The sequence below is a fragment of the Acanthochromis polyacanthus genome, chromosome 22 (genome assembly GCF_021347895.1).
Source record: "Acanthochromis polyacanthus isolate Apoly-LR-REF ecotype Palm Island chromosome 22, KAUST_Apoly_ChrSc, whole genome shotgun sequence".
NCBI lineage: Eukaryota > Metazoa > Chordata > Actinopteri > Pomacentridae > Acanthochromis > Acanthochromis polyacanthus.
In genome coordinates this window covers 24,122,005-24,137,050 of record NC_067134.1, presented here as the reverse complement: position 1 = coordinate 24,137,050, position 15,046 = coordinate 24,122,005, and the positions used below count along the sequence as shown (strand labels likewise).

At 40.1% G+C, this 15,046-nt stretch overlaps 1 protein-coding gene across 2 annotated transcripts in view; it reads right to left on the bottom strand.

Annotated features, from left to right (window-relative positions):
- Positions 1-15,046, bottom strand: part of LOC110962283 (interleukin-1 receptor accessory protein-like 1) — a 265,262-nt gene that overhangs the window by 154,679 nt on the left and 95,537 nt on the right. For both annotated transcript variants that reach the window (XM_051942388.1, XM_051942389.1), the window contains exons 3-4: positions 7,819-8,005; positions 4,079-4,232 (exon numbers count right to left, since the gene is read on the bottom strand). In XM_051942388.1, the coding sequence (XP_051798348.1) occupies positions 4,079-4,232; positions 7,819-8,005 (341 nt within the window). The remainder of the gene's footprint in view (positions 1-4,078; positions 4,233-7,818; positions 8,006-15,046) is intronic.

Below are 15,046 nucleotides of genomic sequence, written 5' to 3'. Positions count from 1 at the left end.
TGGAAAAAAAAAAAAAAAAAAAAAAAAAAAAACTTATATCAAAGCCTCAAATTCTTCCTAAAGAGCTCCTCTGATGTGTTTTTTTTAACCTTCTTAGCATGGCCATATGTTGGAAGACACCATGACCAAAAATAACAGTAATCAGCTGAGCATTTCTACTTTACAATTGGACATACTGATGACTATCTAAAAATAAAAAAAAACAGTCTGTAGAGTTACAGAACGGTACAGCTAAATTAAACAAATATTACAACCACTCATATGAAACAGAATAGTTTTATAGTGTTTGAGTAGAGTGGTAGATGAGCTGGTGTGCTTCAGTTGCAGCAACAAGACATAGATCTGCACATTTTAAAGTAAGGAACATGTTGCATCAAAAAACATTTCTGGGCAGAAAGAGATTATTTTAATAAAAAAAAAAAAACTATCAAAAACATGAAAACATATAGCTTTGAAACACAGAGATGAGTCTGAACTTCCAAATCAGCACTGGCAAGGCATGGTATGTTTTAAAAAATGTCAAACTGACAACATTCATCAGACCTAGAAACTACCAGCCCGGTCTCACGGGGATTCGTGAAACTGTCACGTCAGTTTTTGTTTCGGTTTCGTGCGCACCAACACGATGTCGTCATGTTTTTCGTGCCGCTCACCACGAGCGAAACCCGCTGTGGTAATCACATCTGAAAGTGGTTTACACCGGCGGATTCATGACGATTTAAGCTGTCCATCGGCGTTTGCGGCCGCCACCGCGGCCGCCATTGCGGCCGCCACTGCGGCCGCCATTGCGGCTGCCAGACATCTGGCCGCGGCGGCGGCCGCAAACGCCGATGGACAGCTTAGATCGTCATGAATCCGCCGAATTTGCATAGGAAGTTAAAGAATGTCTGGCGGCCGCAGCGGCGGCCACAAACACCGATGGACAGCTTAGATCATCATGAATCCGCCGGTATAAACCACTTTCAGATGTGATTACCACAGCGGGTTTCGCTCGTGGTGAGCGGCACGAAAAACATGACGACATCGTGTTGGTGCGCACGAAACCGAAACAAAAACTGACGTGACAGTTTCACGAATCCCCGTGAGACCGTGTTGAAACTACAAGTACTGTAGGATGTTCAATTCCATGACAGTGGTTGAACTACACAAATGGTGAGCCGTTCCATTGGATAAGTGATCCAAACTAGCCTTAAAGTTGTTAAATACTATCACAGTAACTTTGTGTCTTTTAAAAATTTACCAAAAACAAATCATTTATTCTTAGCAGATTCAGTAAAAAAGCTGGAAAGCCACAATGTGATTCTGCTGCAACCAACAGTAATGTATTAAAAAAAAATGTTAAGATTTTTCAGTTCAACTGGGCTGAACTGCAGGCTGTGCTTACAGAGATTAGATAGGAGGCTAGTATAGCATATTATATGTATACGTATTTGCACTTAAAACCATGCTGTGCGTGTTCATCCTAAGGCTTTTTTCTATTCTTTCTTTTTGGGAAAATATACAATTGAAGAAATTCAGTTTATGTTTTTTTCTTGTTTCATGATTTAAGGTATTGTAGCTGTGACATTCTGCACAAAACACCATTCTAAGTCTTTCCTACTCCAGAGTTCAGAGGGTTAATCAGTGATCAGAGGGACTTCACAGTGTGTGGGAAGCTCCAGGTTAAAGATTTCTTTCCTGTAAAAGGCTAAAACAGATGTAACACACTGTAGGTAAAGGGTCACTATTGCTAAACTTGCCTTTTCTGCCTTAACTAGGTAGAACAGTTTGGCTGTGTTGTTACTTTTGTTCAATTTCATACTTCTTTTCACCAGCCTTCTAGATGGGATTATAATGGGGATAAATGGCTGACAATTTCCTAAACAATTGAACCCTAGGATGCTTGTTAACATGATTAATTGAGAAAATTAGACAAACTTGGTTGTTTTTCCAACACAAACAATGAGTAATAAAACCAGTGGAGGACACCGATTCAATAGGAAACCAGTGGACGTGTCAAAAAAAGTGTTATACATTAATTATCCTTTGATGATGATGCCATGAAAGTTCAAGGCTTATGGAGTGAAGAAGTGATTCACCCAAATCATGAAAGTTTCCACATTTACTCGCCTAAGCACTGTGCATAGGAGTTCTTTCCAATCCCCTTCCTTACAGGACGTGATGAAGCCGTGACAGCAGACAGAGGAAGAAGGTAGATCAAAAAGAACTGGGTAGTTAGCATGATTGGTACAGCCACCATGGCTGCACAAAAGAAAACACTCCATACGAAAAACTCAAAACTTCTTCAATCACAGGAGGGAAATAAATAAATAAATAAACCCGAAACTCGGAGGGAAGCAATTCTGCCTAAAAGGGAAAGCAACCAAGCCAAAAGCAGAGCGAATGTTGGCATTGCTTTCCAAAAGATAAAAAGCTCTCCAAGTTCAGAAAGAACAATGAGAACTTGTATTACACTTTGTTGCCTCGGGGCAAAATTGCATCTTGCGACTTACAGTAAAAGTCAGGTTGGGGTGAAACTGTTTATTTGCATCTCTGCATCTGAAAAAGGGCACAGCTTGTGACCAACTCTGGGATTTGACATTTTCTGCTCGAAACATTATAAACCAGTGAACTGACTGAGGAAAAAAACAGAAAAATCAAAACAGGATGCATATTTCAGATTTTCATTGGGACTTATGGGTTGCTATGGCGTGGAGCAAACCATACATTCATTGGACGAAAATCAGGACACACTCTGGACAGTCTATCATAAGAATGAAAAGAGACACATTCACACCTCCAGTCAGACTGAATGTGGGAGAAAAAACCCACAGAGACACCAGCTGATGAGTATATTTCTTTCTAAACAATCATAAATGCTGCTTCTACTGCCACGGCCCAATCATCAATCATCTTCTGCTACCTGTTTTGAAATGTGGAATGTCTCCAAAGTAGATAGAGAGATTAGGACTATTCTCTCAGGATGGCATTTTGAGGCTGGCGAGAAAAATGATTTATGGCTTTTGTTTGGGACTTAGCTGGAGTCTCTTTTTGTCTCTTTAAGGTGCCACAAAGTGCAATCAAGTAGGGGTTAACAGCAAACACCGGTGACCGTCACACCACGACGATGGCGGCGATGACGACAGTGTAACAAGCCCCCCAACTTCTCTCTCTCTCCCTCTTTTTTTGTTTTTGTTTTTTGCTTCAGTCTGCGTCATCCGGCATTTGTTTGTATCCTCGCAGACATGAGCTACCACAGCTCAGGCAAATGAGTCACACAGAGGAGAAGCTGTGGTTGTGTGAAATTGCACAAAGCACAGGAACACTTTCGCTCAAAAGAAACCGCTTTTTTTTGTTTTGGATTTTTTTTTAAATTACCATTTTACACCGGGGCAGAGCAGCGATGCAAGACCGACCATTTGAAATCCTGCAAGTGATATTATGTCCTGGAAGATGAACAAAGTGAATAAAATAAAACTTTAAAGAAGCTGTTTATCGATCACAAACTACCAGAACTAATTCCAAACGCACACTGTACGCTTAAAAAACAGAGATGCGTGTAATTAAGTTGTAAATTCAGGTCGCTCCCTACCCACAGTGCCTGCTGTGTCACCCTTGGCTGTGACAGTGTCCGTGACAAGCAATCTGTCACCCACTTTACTTTCGGCCTTAAATATTTCAACAGCCTTAAGAAAAAGCGCTGACGTGGCTCTGTGTGAATTCCACTACTTAGCAATTAAAGCAGCCTAGAAGTCACACAGACAGGGACTCTATTGACTGCGACACTTTGGCAAAAAGGTGCAGGGATCAGTTTTGAAAAGCAACTGTTCTTGAAGCGGCTGTTTTTATTTAGCAAATTACGATGTTAAAAAAAGAAAACAATCACCAGACAACGTGTGCGGAAGCAACAATGAGGATACTTAGTGCAGTAGCTTTTGTTTAAAAATGCATTGAATACAAATACATTTGCATAGACGCCTTCATTGTGCGATTCCCCTTCTGCTGCAGACTTTCAGGCGCTCTACCTTTTAAATGCCAAAGAATAAAACAGCTCAATAAATGACTCAAACTTGCAGGAGGAGAAGAAATGTTTCCTTACCTGTGACTGACAGCTCAGTCGTCCGTCGGACCACAAAGTTCCCAAACGGCAGTTCACAGGTGTAATTCCCAATGTCATCTTCCCGTACTTCCTTGATGGACAGTGTGTCCCTCCTCCGTTCTATGGTTTGTCTCCACTGCTTTGGCTTGCATTCCTTTCATCAGAAGACAGAGAAAAAAGGGAATAAAGTAAGTTAGCATAAAGCAAATACACTGTTTGCTTTCAATTCTAATGTTGGAAGCCAGTAAGAGACAAAGTTTGACCTCAAAATCTGAAATCATCAATCAGATTTGAGATTTTGTTTCAAGAGTAGAGGATTACAATGGGCAGAATCCTACTAAACATGCTTTGTAGTAGACAGATGGCAAACCTTTACAACACAGATGGGTCAAGATGTAATTGTGGGACTTTTTGTATCATAGTTGACATTTTTGCTGTTTTCAGGCATAAAAACAACTTGGCCGCACATTGAGTAAAATTGAAAATTATTTATAAGGATATTGTAGTAAACCTCTTGACATGCAGCAAATCCAGTCTTGACTCACACACTACTTTATATTAAATAACTTAGAAAGCCTTGGAGTCTTTCCAGTCTTTTCTTCGGGAGGAAATGACATCATGTGAGGAGGTCATGTGATCTTGAGAGGTGTTTTTTTTGTTGTTGTAAAGGGTAACTTAGTTGAAAGTGATTTCTTGGACACAGATACAATTCATTTTCCATGTAAAGTTTGATATATTGTCAAAAAAGAAATATCTGTCATGATTATCTAAATTTAATGAAAAGAACCCAGTCAAAACAATTTCTGAATAAGCTCATTTTATTGTAGTTTAGCTCATTAGATGGTGGTTGTTATTAAATTTGGACCGTTATTTAGTAGACATTTTAGTGATATCCAGTCATTTATTATTAATAAGTGTTTGTTTCCGTAATGAATAATTATGGAATTTGTAAAGACATGATCATAATGAACATAAAAAATACTATTTTTTTCTTTTAATAAAAATGTATGCAAGATATATCCCATGGACTTCAAAGTGCAGTCTGAGTGGCTACCAGTAACAATCTATCAACACTGTTGAATAAATGCTTCAAAGTTTTCTTCTCATCTCAGTGTCTGTAAATATACATCCGCTCCAAATATCATCATATAGCTATTGACTCCTTCACTAGCAATAATCAACCCTGGAAGCAGCACATAGGCCAACCACGAATGTGTAAATCAGTTGCTAGGTTACATCCTCAGAGCTGCCTAAACAGAACCAATCAGCTATGTAAACAGGTGATTATTTTTGCATCAAAAGCTCCAATGCGACAGCCAAAAATAGAAGTTCAAGGCCAATTAATTTATTAAATTTTCCAATCCCGTGGAAAGGTAGGCATGAGTTTGTTGATGGATTTGTGAATACAGACTGAATTTCCCTTCGGGGATGAATAAAGTGATTCTATTCTATTCTATCCTATCCTATCCTATCCTATTCTATTCTATTCTATTCTATATGTGAGTTTGTCCTAAAGTCCCTTATGTATCACATAGTTAATGTCATATTCATGCAACACAGAGTAAATGAGAGATATTGGTCATTCAGTCTCTTAATGTAATGCATGCAATTTCAGGTAAATTGTGTTGTTGTAGTAAAATGTGGTGATAAATTACCAAGAGATCTCCACTTAGTAAACACTGATGTTATATCTCGGCTACGTTTGACTTACAGCAGTCCAATCTCAACATGTTATATCCATCATCTTGGAATTGTCTGAGTCATTTTGTAAGTTCTGTGTCTTAGCACAGTCATGGAATCCTTTATATTATTATGTCTATTGGCTTTGACACTTTTCTTCTGACAGATGACAAGAGAGAGTCCTTCAGGAGAATAAAACTGTTCATAATGTATTGATTTGACAAATGAGTAAACCACGCTTGGGAAAGTTGCTACTTTTCACCTCGATATCGATTCAGTTGAGTACGCTTTATTGATGTGAATATCAGGAACACAGCGTCCAAAGGAAGGAAGAAAGAAGGAAGGATGGCTGGATGGATGGATGAATAGATGGATGGATGGATGGATGGATGGATGGATGGATGGATGGACAGACAGACCTTTTAATAATCCTTTCTAATCAAGCATGAGGTAAGAAAACGAAAAACAAAACTAGTAAGTCAAATTGAAAAAGTGAATAACAGGACAAAAAGAATTGTGTAAAAGAAGAAAAAAACATATGTGTGTGTGCATGTGTCATATAAATATAATAGGCTGTGTCAAAGTAATTGCCATATTCAGTGATGTTTTAATTATGTGTCGCTCAGCTTGTGAAGTGCAGTCACATATTGTGCGGCTAGGTATGCTGCATGTCCCTCTCTTAATAGAATCTGGCACTTTTCATGTGTCATCTGTGAAGTTTGGCATTAATGGGGAGAATTTAATAAAGTATTCCCATCTCATTCTAATATATTTGACACGTTTTAAGAGGGACAGCGTGCCTGTGTTTACATTACCTGTTGAACAGCGATTGTGAATTATTTTAGAAGAGAACAGCGTTAGTGTCAGCAAACATGGGAGCGTGACGAAGATACAAACAGCTGCCACAGGATGGTGCATTGATAACAAGTTAAATTAAGAACAATAAATGATGAAATCAAATGGACATATAAAACAAGACTATATTAAGAATTGCAACATATGTCAAAGTCAATACAATAGCATAAATATGGGCAGGAGATTGTATGTAAGAAGCCCATTTTCTCCTGATATCAACAGTACCGTATATGTCCCGGTTTTATGAAATGTTGAAATGGAATTACAGGCTGATGGATACCGTGTCTTACAGGAAAAACATATATATAATGACAGAGGGAGAAAAGTGAGAACTTTGTACTCTGAACTTGAACCATGAAGCTTGAGAATGACCGTTATTTTTTCGAGTTTCTGAGAGACTTCTAGAACAGATCATCTGTGAAATTTGTCCTGTATGTGCATATATGCAGTGCATTTGATAAATGAAGCACTGCACTTCATGAAGCAAAAACACTCAAGTTGAGCCTGCATTAGCTGAGTGGTTTCATTCAAGCTGCAGCCTCGGTGGCTCTTTGATACCTCAGCTGATCAGTCGGAAGCAGTATAAGAAGGATTGATGGGTCGTCTTCTCCATCTCCACAGCATAGAATACCATGTAGGTGGTGAGTATGAAGTAAGCACAGACTTCCAGAAAGCAGCCGAGGCCTCTTCAGATTTTGGGCCACCGAGGACCCGCGGCAAAGGGAAACTGGGGCACTGTGGGTTGGCCTCCCAGAATTCAATCAGCCCACTGACAAAGTGAGAGCCAATAACCGGAGGCTGTAGAGCCCACAGTCATTATCTGCTATTTTAATTTGATTCCGTGGGAAAGCGAAGCGATGCGGCCACCTAATCCGGCGCACTTTCACGTTTGATGAATTGGCCCCGGAGCTGCACCTAGCAGCTCTGTCAAAGTGGGATGTCGGACACGGGAGGTCAGTTACACTGTGGGCCTCACCGCTCTGCTTTAGGAGGAGCATTAGGCTGAAAACACAGGACGCAGTGTAGGCGTATCTATAACCAGTCTGAATACAGTTGACCCTGAGAAGGTTATTCTTCAAATAAATGACACAATTCATTAGGACTGTTAGAATTTTACCCAAAAGGCTCCATTTCTAGTAGTGTGCATCATGAGTTTCAAGTGTCGACAACATCTTGCCCTTCTCCATAAGAACGAAGGATCTTACCTTGTACCACACAATTTCAGGCTCCACTCCTGGCTGTATATAATCCTCAATGCCCGGGCAGAGGATGTCTTTGCTTTTGCTTAGTTCCGCCTTCTCAAAGAACCTCATTTTGGAGTTGTAGCAGAGGTCCGTGTCATTTTCCGCCACCGTGAGAGACATGGACACCTTCATGCAGTATGTGGAGTTCCTGCAAAGATAAAAAGGCACGGATGAGGAATGAATGAGTTATATTGAAGTGTCGCCTGTCGCTGCAGAGAAAAGCTGCCAGCAGTCCATCTCTGGTCTGGTTCTATCAAAAGCTGCTCAGATTCCACGTGAATCATTAAAAGCAGCAGAGGGAGGCCGTCCAATTAATCATCCTCGCAAGTGATGTCAATCTTTTTAAATGGAAAACTGTCCTATAACACAGAATCATTGTCATTTTAATCTGGGCAGCTATACATTCTGCTTTCTCATCTGTTGAGTTATAAATATCACAAATGAACAATGAGCATAAAAAATAAAAAAACTGAATTCTATGTACGTGTGAAAATGTGTGTGGAAGGTGCACATGGAAGGTGGTGCGACAGCAGTGAGTGTCAACAGCAGAAGATTGATTGAGCCTTTTGTTTTCCCATGCTACACAAATATAGAGCGAGCTAGCAGAAAATTACTTGCTACAATTGATGTAGTGTAACTGCTCAGGTCACATACATAAAGAAGAGAATTTATAACGCAAGGGAGAAGAGGCGTAAAATGCAAGATTACTTGTAATATTTGGAGACGACATGCTTGCCTGGGCCCCCAGATACTGGGGAGTATTCATCCACGGTGGAATAAACATTTCATTTTGTCGCGGCGCCGTGGCATACCTTCAGTGATTTGTGTTGCTCCTCTATTGGGAATGCTTCTCTTTAAAAACTCAACCATGCATATGTAGATGTGGGGATCTGATCTAGTCCTGCCTGAGAGAGTGCTTCTTCACAGCCACATGAGAGGAAAAGATACAGCTGCTAAGCATTTACAGCGATCCTGTTTGGGTCATTAATGGGACAGCGATTTTGAGATTGGATCTGCTGCTTGAGTAATTCTTAACAGAACGTGGGAATCGATGGACACATTGATTTCGCTGTGAAAGTTGTGCTATTTGAGGGAGGGGAACAGAAGCAAAGGTCCTTGATGATCAATGAATTCAATGGGAGCACCTTTTCTTCGTCCAAACTGGCTAATAAGACTGTCACAATTGACAAGTACTCCAGCACTGACTGCAGAAAATCCCTCCTGGTTAAAAGACCAAACAAATTGGCAGCGTTTAGGAAAATCTCACTGCTAATTTTCTAACTAAAGCTGGTTACACAAATTGAGCTGAACCAACAAACAATTACAAACATGTTAAATCCTTACATAATTGCAAAGCATTAGCCGCCTCGTGGATTAGCGCGACACACGCTGGTCTTCGCCACAGTATCGCCAAACAATCCCCTTGCCCTTCGAACCGGCCAGAGCCTCCCTCTTATACAGTAAGTGTGCCATTTTCGTGAAGCCCGGATGCAAATGTGACATGATGTGGAGATTATCCCAGACAACTTCTACCAGATGGACACCTGTGCAAATGAGATCCCACGGGTGCGCTCCCTTCCCTGTTAAATATTCTGGGCAGCGCTGATAAACTCGCCGGCTGGAAGAGAGCGAGAGAATTGTGTCATCTGCTCCGCATGAGTGATCGATGGTGTGGGCCAACACTTTGTCCTACGATGTCTTTCCAACATTTCACATCCATCACGATGCCTTTTGAGCCCGAAGAGCCGGGTGATCTCTTGACTATTCGCTCAGCAGCAGCAGTACACGCTAATATTCATGAAGCCTGCTTGATAGAGAAGGAGCAGGGGGAATTATCCTACTGCGGCAACACTCCAGAGACTCTACTGGCATTGCTGGAGCTCTGCAGATACAGTGATAACAAGCTAGGTGATACCATGGCATTAATGGGTGAGAGTGTCTGTCAAATGTGTCAAACTGAAGGGGATACGCAATGTCGTGGCAATGATAGCATCCTGCATACATCAACCCAGAGAAGTGTCAGCCTGACAGCTATGGTACACAGCTGGAGGGCAGGCAGAGGACTTGAGACACAATATGCGGCAAAAGCAGTGAAATTATGTGCAACGGTCAGTTAGGAGTTAAGCAGCCTGCCAAAAAGGATTATGATTGGCACAGTGTGGAAAATCCCACAGTCTCTTCTTAGTGGAGTACGCTAATTTCATTCTGAACCAGTAAGAACTTGCAGGTTAATTCACAAATGAATCCCTCTTGATCATCTAGCACAAATATTTTCCTTCTGTTTTAATGACTGACAATGAATCTCCCACACCAAAAGATGACGGAAGCTGCCCCGTTACTCAGCAACTGTGCCATCTGATATTAAATAATAGGCCGCAGAATTGATTTGAAATTCTCCCGAGAATCCGGGGCACCTGTGGGGAAATTAATGAACTAACTTAATGAATCTCTTAATTAAAATAACTCCTCTCTAATATAAATTGGATGATGAAATAATTGCTTATTACTTATTACAGCTGACTTTCAAGTAACAATAATGCTCTTGGAGAATTGTCCCAGTGTAAAACAGACATCATGAGGCGAGAAGTTCAAAAGGTTGATTAAAGGCTACATCAAAACAATGTCACTACTGGGCGGTAAAATTAACCCACCACAGATATTAACCCTTTGGGGGGTTTTACATAGCATGCCTACTTGTGCTGCACTGTTTCATTAAGATCTTCCCTCAGGATGTCATTAGCATTTAAATAGAGATGGCTGAGGTCTACCTGATGTTGTGCAATACAATTCATGCTCCGATAACACAGCAAAAATATGTCTCTTTGTTTGAAATGGCTCCTTCAAGCACTGGGAAACTACTCACAATAACTTTAAGATGTAATTTCTAGACGAGACATGTAATAGCTTGAAAAGTACTTGAAAATGGAACTTATGTGCAGAGAAGAGTGCATTTTGGAAAGATTGTCATTGGTCAACTGTCTCATCAGCATGAAGAAGAATCTTAATTCCTGCATCCAGAGAAAAGGAGGAAGATCTTGTTTGTGTTAGAGCATTGTTAATGCTATATATAGGCAAATTCTTCCAGCAGGTAAGGCTGAATGTCGATCAAGTTCATTGGAATAAAACAACTAAGGACAGAAGTGAAAATATAACAAACTCAAGGCAAACTCAAGACCTGCCTTTTAAGCTTTTGATTTATTTCAGGGATTCTATTTGTTTGTTGCTCTTTCAAGAACAAATTTGATTTATTAATTGATCTATTTATTCATATATTTACATATTTATGTTTATTTCTTCTTCTTTCAATTTTTTGTGTTCTCTTTGTATGAATTTTGACTTCTATGTCGTCTTTTATAGATCTACCTATGTACATTTTAATTACATGTATTATTTTATATTTTGCTTTATTTATTTTTAATTTTATTTCTATGTCATCTGGTATTTCCTCAGTGCATGTATTATTAAGGATAGTGTTTTCTCAGCTCCTTTGTTATCGATTCCTTCATTTATAACATAATGTTGGGGGCGGGAGCTATTGTTTGTGTTGTGTTATTGAATTTTTATTCCTACCATCTGTTACACTCCATTTGTACGAAAAGTGCTATATAAATAAAGTCTGATTGATTGATTGATTGGCACTGGACCGGCACAAATAATTCTTGATCTCGATGAACCCTGAGCTAATTTCAGGATAATTTTACTCCACTTACTTTACAGGTCCTATGTTGGTCATGATAAGGGCTAGCCATCTATGCTGTATCTTGATGGAGATGTCTTGAATTAGGCAATATCAGAACCATAATGGTGGGAGATTATATGAGAAACTGGAAAAACTATGTATATAAGAGAAATCTAGGCCAAAACACAGGGCCCCTACCTTTCCCTGGACTCCAGACAGTCTAGGATTACCACTGACCTCAACTCGTCTTTACACTTCTAACTTTTTTAGCATTTCAAATACAAGTCCACTGCTTTCTTTATTTTTCATACAGAATAGGATGTAAAGTTCGTCCTGTGTTGTAGATTATGCAGAAATACGCTGTATTTTTGACCTGGGTTACTCTTTGATGCACATAGACACCAACTACTATCATTAGAAATGTTGAGTTGTGGAGTTTATTTTAGTATTTGGAAGACCAACTTTATGAAATGAAGCAAAGTGTGTGAATGGGTGAAGAAAGATTGAAGTTTGATCTGTCCCTGAGATATGTCCAAATATGTAACAAGCATAACTACAAACCTCCATTTCCAGTCTTTCTTGTGATGTGATATCAACATGCAATGATTGCATTGCAAATATTAATATGTCTAGATATTAACATGTCTATGCAGTGATGAGTTCATGAGTAATATCAGCGACGGGTATGCAAGTTGTAACTGTGATTACATTTGGACAGGTCAAGTCACGCAGCTTCTTATTTCGAGAGCCCTTCAAAGGAGACGACATAAAGTGAATTTTGATTCAAAGTGCATCTGTCGGGTTAAATGATCCTAATGAGATCTGAGGACAATTACCACAGTTATACAGATATAAACTGCCTTAAATAGTTAAGCATGAGTGGTCCTTGTAGGTATCAACTTACTGAAGGTCATTTATACTTGTCTTTTCAATGAGACTTTGTGATGTCCCACATCTAACAACAAATCTGGCCACACTGCTGCCACCTTAGAGTGAAGATGCTTCCTTGCATAAATTGTCCAAGTCTCTGGAGCCAAACAGGAGGAATGAGCATTGCTCTTCAAAAGATATTTCCTCATTTTGGTGTTTTGATGATAGTGGTGTGTTCCCAGTTGGTGAAGCAAATTTTGATTTGAATGATTTGTGTGTGACTCTCGCCAATATAGGATCTGTGTGTCTGCTCAGCCTGTCTGATCTCATAAGTCACCAGGAACGAGAACCTCCGCTCTTTCTGCCATTTCCCTCAAGTATCTTTCCCTTTCCCCTCTCGCCTCTGCGCTTTTACGAAGTGAATTCCACCCTAGGATAAAATGCAGATTTTTCACTCAAGCTGAAACATTTTCAAATCGTAAAGACGTGTTTTCACCTCTACTTGGACTGTCCTGGGCAAACTGTCATTTAATCATACCCACTAGCATCTTCCCATCGTGGCAGATCTATATTCCTGTGTCCCGGTTACTGTGGACGGAGTCACATCAACGGCCGCCCAAGTATGTGAGTGACAACGCTTTTCATCTTGTTGCCAGTAGACATTCCATACAGCATGGGAAGCTACCTAGGCCAATAATTCACATACATATAGTGAGCTGTGAGCTGTAAATGTATATTGTCATGCATTTATTGTACATATATGCATGAATACTCATGTATATATACATTAACATACACATGCATGCATAACTTGAGAAAATGTGTGTATGAGCATATAAGGCAGCATGTGTGTCTGAGAATGCATGTATCTGTTTGCACATCTATGATTACTACCATAACATGTTGGCAAGGCAATGCTGACTCCTCCTGAAGATGCAAGCAAAGGGTATATGTAATTTTAACATTTCTGAAAAGCTGCCAAGTCCATTTCTTCTGCAGCAATCGCGACTTTGTTCAAAATTTTGTCCAAAAATGTCAGATTCCTTGATGATTACTGCAGGGTTTTGGGTTCAATCCTGCCTATGCAAAGGTGGGTGTGAGTTTAGAGAGAGTTTTGTCATTTATCGAGCAATTTCCAAGTTTTACGTACGAAACAGAATTCTGGAAAGAGAAATAAATCTGGTTGTTTGAAGTCTTATGTATTGATCTCTAAAGCAAAATCATGCAGTTTCTTGGAGGATTTGCAATGTGGAAACTCCAAATCGGATAAGGTTAATTGCTATAAAGTTAATAAAATGGAGCTTACATTGTTTGATGAGAGACTGTGATCAAGCATTTTTAATCCAGTTACACTGCTACTACAATCATCATTAGCATCCTCGAGGCAAAACCGAAAGAGCAACCACTATTTTTTTTTTGTTTCAAAAGACGTCTAAAGAGGGATTATTTTGTAATATATTCAGATTTTTAGAATATTTTAATATAACATGGTGGTGAATTCAACCTTCAAAATGGTACCCTAAAATGCAAAAATATATAGGTTTTAATGGAGAATAAAGATCCATTGGAATTATGAGCAAATCTGTTAGGAAAGTGTGTTTCATGGGACCTCAAAGTTGTGCAGAAATTCCATTAATAATACACAAAAATTTAGCTTTATTTGAAGGTGGATTTAACGAGCAATCGAGGCCCAACCTCGGAACTTTTAGCACTTCAAGCATCTCCTGCTAACGTCTAATGGGGCACCTTCAGAAGCCTTGTGAAGTCATATCTTGACTTTTTACAGATGTTTTGGTGGCACACACAAGACCTACACTATATTAGGTAGACTGCAAAGCTGTCTGGTTCACAATTTTTCCAATATTATGTCACAAAGTTACATAAAGCATTAGAAATTACAACATAATTCAAATTACATCCTTGTTACATGAATGTGTGCATATCCTTGACTGTATCTGTGCATGTGCAGCTGCTTGGTACCGCTATAAATATATGACCAACTCGAAATGCCAACCAAGCCAACGTCAAGTTGCGGAAAGCAGATGTAAAAGCAACCAAGATCTTTCCTGAGAGACTACACACTCAGCAGTTAATGGAGCCTGTCGTGATTGCATGTGACAGATGTAGCGATGCCTTTAGACAGGCGGGGGGATAAGAAATGAATCAGGTCAGCATCAGATAGTGGCTAAGACCAAGATGGGTCCAAGTTCAAAGTAGCCTGAGAAAAGCCTGAGTGGGAAAGTCACTTCGATACAAAGCGAGAGACTGCAGACAAGTGTTACAGCTCTGGATACAGGTGTGAACTACAGCAACACCTTCCATGACGCACCGTCAGTGGCGTCGGCCCACAGCAGTCCACGGTCCACGCACACATCGAGCCGAGTTGAACCCAGACCACGACACAGCCGACTCACTCATCCTAAATCAGTATTTTATGGTTCTCGCATTATTTATGGCCGGAGCGAAGGTCACAGTGAGCGGTGGGAAGACTGGGGCTGCTACCTGTAGCGCCCGCTCATAACTCACCTGTCAGCTCCAGCACCAAGCCCGGGATGATTAAGCACCCCGGCTCCCCAAATCTGACTGTGGGCCAACTTGCTCCTACTTAGCCCCTGTCTGAAAGTGTGGCACTTGTCTGCC